This window comes from Pholcus phalangioides, unplaced genomic scaffold (genome assembly GCF_987345545.1).
Source record: "Pholcus phalangioides strain wild (caught in Gottingen) unplaced genomic scaffold, Ppha-v1.0 ptg000012l_1, whole genome shotgun sequence".
NCBI lineage: Eukaryota > Metazoa > Arthropoda > Arachnida > Araneae > Pholcidae > Pholcus > Pholcus phalangioides.
Genome location: NW_028301605.1, coordinates 13,791,039 through 13,795,471, shown reverse-complemented (window position 1 = coordinate 13,795,471; position 4,433 = coordinate 13,791,039). Strand labels below are relative to the sequence as shown.

Genomic DNA, 4,433 nt, shown 5'->3' with positions numbered 1-4,433 from the left:
TAATAAGTTTTCAAACAGTCAGCCTGTAAATCATCCTAAATGATAGTCCTCCTCTTGTCGTTTAGAGTAAGTTAATTTGTAAACATTATCATATTTTATGTTTATTTATGGCGTTCTTTATATTATGTGTATATTTTATTGCATTATGCATAATTATTGATTGAATGCCGTTTTTATTAGTCATTTTTATGTGAATAAATAATTGTGGAACAAATTATCTGAGTTTTCATTATTTCCTAGTGGGAAGTTTGATTCGAATAACGAGCATATTGGCCGAACGAGTTAAGCTCGTTAACCGAAGTTCCACTGTATACTAAACAGGACACTACTCGAACGGTGGGCTACTCTAAAAATTTGTCAGAGCTTGACAAATTATCAGGAAGCAATGGTTCATTTTCTGCTACAATGATTTTTGGAATGCTTAATTTGGTTACAGTGGTTCGAAACATGGTTTCAGAATTTTTTTCATTCCTTTATACAATGGTTTCAACTTCTCCAGTGCATGGAGTAAACCCAGGCAGCAGCGGGTATTACATATAACATTATACATTAATATATAAATGGTATTTTATTTTGATATTAAATTGTTTTTTTGGCTTGGGGAGCACAAGCTCATCTGCGTACACCTCTGTGTTATTGAATTTTAAAATTATGCATATTCTTTGGTTTGTTCTAAATTGAATTTGCAGTGTCATAAATTTTTATTGTTTAGTCATTCCTGATAGAGGTCTAATTTTGTGGCTCAAATTTTTTGAGAAGAAGAGTAGAGTTCAAATGATACAGAGTATGCCAGTAGGTATGTGAGATTCATATGTGGTGTTTATTTGTGTGTGGTATATCAATCTTATTTTGAAAAATAATAATAAGGAATAGTTTTTAAATTGAACTCTTTAAATTTCTTGTTCACCCATAGTAGTTATTTTGTATGGACTTTGTCAAAGATTTCATTCCAGACATTGAAACTCTTCCCAGAATGTTGCCAGATTCCTGCTGAGATGCGTATTTTATTTGTCTTAATTTAGCGTGTTCTCCCATTTTTTAATCTAAATAATTCTGATTATTTTGAATGTTAATGTCTATAATACCAACAAATATTTGTTTTACTATTCACACACACAATATATAGTATATTTCTGATAAGTTGCAATAGATTTGCTAAATTCATCCCCTTAGCTGAGGGTGCATCTAACTGAGCATAATTTTAGAGAAACAAGGTATAGGCTGGTCATAAGCGGACTGGGAAAGGGGTGAGAAATCAAGATTTGCATAGTGAATGAGAGTTGGTTAGCCTCTGCCTTTCCCTATGCTAATAAATACTTTTTTTCACTGGAGGAGGGATTGCCCCATTAGCCTCCCCTTGTATCTTACTATGGGGGTTGTATGACATAACGTTCATATCAGGTGATGCATGAATAATTTATGTGTATTTTTTCTACTTATAAATTTGATTTTAGGCCATGGCTGTAAGCTACACCGTATTGATGCGGAAAGCGCATTTGTGAAATGCTACAATACTTTCATTTTCCAGCAAGGTAAAAATGATTGAATTTTGTCTCTCTTGTGAAGCAAAAAAAAAAGTTCCAAGTTGCAAACTTTTTCTTTTTTTCAACATTTATATAATTTTTTTTTTTTCACTTCCCTTGATAGTTCTTGAAACTCCTAGTGTGGGATATACTGCTCACCGTTATTTAGATGTGAAAGATGTTGTTGAAAACATTCCTGCTAGAGATCAAGAATGTCAAGCAGTGTTAGAAATCATGTAAGCTGATTTTGATTTCTTGAAATTAAAGGAAACTCATTTCCAGCTAAGATCTTGTAATTATTGCAGTAACTTTTAGAAATTAAAATTGATTTTTTTTTTTTGCTTTAGTATTGTTAATGAAGGGCATGTGTCATTATAATAGTAGTCTGATGGAATGAAAGCATTTTTCAATTACACAACATCTCAAACAGGGTGTGATGGAAATTGTGTATTCATGATGTGTTATATTTTATCTGTCCGTGAAGTAAATTAAATGTTTTGTAGTCTTATAATCACTCGTAATTTATTGATTGTCAATCCACCCACAATGATTTAAAAAATTGGTGTTCACGTCCCAAGCTCATTAGGGACATGGTCGTTGACATGTTTGATCTGCTGAAATGGATGATTAAGTTGCAATTTGTATTTGTTTTACAGATCCAATATAGGTTAATTGGATAATTCAAATTTTGGATAATTTGAACTTTTTTCCAGTGACTTTCAACTTCAAATTAACCAAGTTCTATATTGAATTCAATTCCAAATTTAAATATAATTTTTACGTTGTCAAGTTTTGTGGAATTTGAAAAATCCACTTTTTTATGAACAAAAATAGTTAATGAAAATTAGAATTTTTAGAAGCATTCATATCTTTGAGAGATGATTTTAATTAAAATGCATACAACCATAGAAAATATTATGTAAAATATGTTATGAAAGTTAAAAATCAGATGCAGCTCTATCTGATAGTGTAAATCAAAAACTAGTTTTTCTTATTCAACTTTTTGTGTGTGTGTGTGTGTTGGTGTCCTTAATACACTTGTAACTAAATTTTCACTGGAAGTTGTGAGCAAGGTCATAGGGTTTACATGACCAAAATTTCAGAACTTGATATTTTTTTCACATTTCTAGAAAAACACTTAACTCCAAAGTGTCCACTAGCTCCAAATTATCTATCCAGTCTATCATTCTGCTATGAAGTAGTGTTTGAACAATTCAAGATAAACATTTCTCTTTCAGTTTACAAGAAATTAATCATGTTGAAGCTGTGGTGGAAGCACAAGCTGCGGTGGAAGCAGAAGGGCAAGCCCAAGCTGTGGTGGAAGCCCAAGCTGCGGTGGAAGCAGAAGGGCAAGCCCAAGCTGTGGTGGAAGCCCAAGCTGTCGTGGAAGCAGAAGGGCAAGCCCAAGCTGTGGTGGAAGCCCAAGCTGTGGTGGAAGCCCAAGCTGTGGTGGAAGCACAAGCTGAGGTGGAAGCAGAAGGGCAAGCAGAAGCTGTGCAAGCAGACAGTGGTAATTGTTTTTCTAAAAAAAGTCTTCTCTTTCTGAAAGAGTCTCTCTCCACAGAGGGTGAATTGTCTGCTTCTAAATTCGGAAGCCAGACGACAGCACATAACAAACTTCACGTTAGGTCACAGCATACACACACATATTTCCACCAGGTACCCAGGTATTCTTTAGAAAATTCATAGAGGAATATAGCAGAGGTGCATGTGTGGTTTAGTAGTAGTCATTGTAGGTAGTAGTTTTTCCACTCAGCTAAGAAACTTACATATTTTAGGAATTTTTCTTAGTTGATGCGAAAAGTAATGAAATTTCACAAACCTGAGACAAACCATTTGGGTGTAATCGCATATCAAAGGAGCCTAACATATAGGCCATAACATACACATTTTCTGAACCAAGCATACAGCAATCCCACTGTATAGTATCAGGCAGCAGGAAATGTAATGTGAGTGCTCTGTGTAAAAGTAGACAAACACCTCTGTCTTTGATGGTGGGGGGGGGGGGGGAGGCAATAGTCCCCATCAGCGTCGTAACTAGGATTTTTGTTGCCCGGGGCAAAAATTATTTTGCCGCCCGATTACTTTATAATTTTATAATGGTGTTTTTTGTTCCCACCCCACTAAATTTTGCCATCTGTAGCAGTTGCCCCCCCCCCCTAGTTATGGCCCTGGTCCCCATGACCTCTCCTTCCAATCACATCTCCGCCTATTAATATATAGTGCCTCAAATATTTATAAATTCCAACATTATATTGTACACTCAAGTTGCATTGATCATCGATTGATTTTCCCCCATGGTAATATATCTAGGTATTTTTCTCTTTTTTTAGGGTCATGATAATGTAGAACAGTATGTGTATGCAGCAACGTACAAAGGATTTTTATTTTTTGTTTGTTCTCCCAAAGGATTTATTATTATATAGGGAAAATGATAAAATTTTATGTACATTCGAATTTTTTTTACTCCCTATGTCATTGTGTTACTGTTTAATCATATATTTGTTTCAGCATCAACTGTTCCCATACTTATTAAATTTAAAGTTTCAAAATTTTGTCTTGGTCAATGAATTGTGTTCAAATTTTCTGTAAAAAATAGTTTACATTATGTGAGCTTCAAACTTTGACTCCCAGGAATGTAACTAATTCTTTCGTGAGTGAGCTTTTTTTTTGTAAGTGATTCTTTCACACTTCAAGGTGAGAATGCGAGCTGATCTCACATTTAAGAGTCTCTTCGTCAGCAATCAGGCCTGGAGCATTTAAAAAAAAATTACGCATGACACAAGCAAAAAAAAACTGCCAGTTTATCTGCTCCAAAAATTGATGATGATAGCACTAGACAAGCATTCCACAGAAACAAACTTTACGTTAAGTTTATAATGCATACATGCACCTTCTGACTTATACCCA

General features: G+C 34.4%; 1 protein-coding gene across 1 annotated transcript; it reads left to right on the top strand.

Annotated features, from left to right (window-relative positions):
• Positions 1-700: 700 nt before the first annotated feature.
• On the top strand, positions 701-4,071 carry LOC149079621 (uncharacterized). Its single transcript, XM_089239972.1, has 5 exons — positions 701-796; positions 1,455-1,532; positions 1,648-1,759; positions 2,762-3,033; positions 3,857-4,071. The coding sequence occupies exons 1-5, from the start codon at positions 775-777 to the stop codon at positions 3,862-3,864; spliced, it is 492 nt and encodes a 163-aa protein (XP_089096098.1). The 5' UTR covers positions 701-774; the 3' UTR covers positions 3,865-4,071.
• Positions 4,072-4,433: the final 362 nt, after the last annotated feature.

Excerpts from the sequence above, each read along its gene's own strand:
- LOC149079621 (XM_089239972.1), top strand. The coding sequence starts at position 775 with ATGATACAGAGTATGCCAGTAG. Across the intron at positions 797-1,454 it reads GATACAGAGTATGCCAGTAG|GCCATGGCTGTAAGCTACAC; the intron begins GTATGTGAGATT and ends ATTTGATTTTAG. Across the intron at positions 1,760-2,761 it reads CAAGCAGTGTTAGAAATCAT|TTTACAAGAAATTAATCATG; the intron begins GTAAGCTGATTT and ends TTTCTCTTTCAG.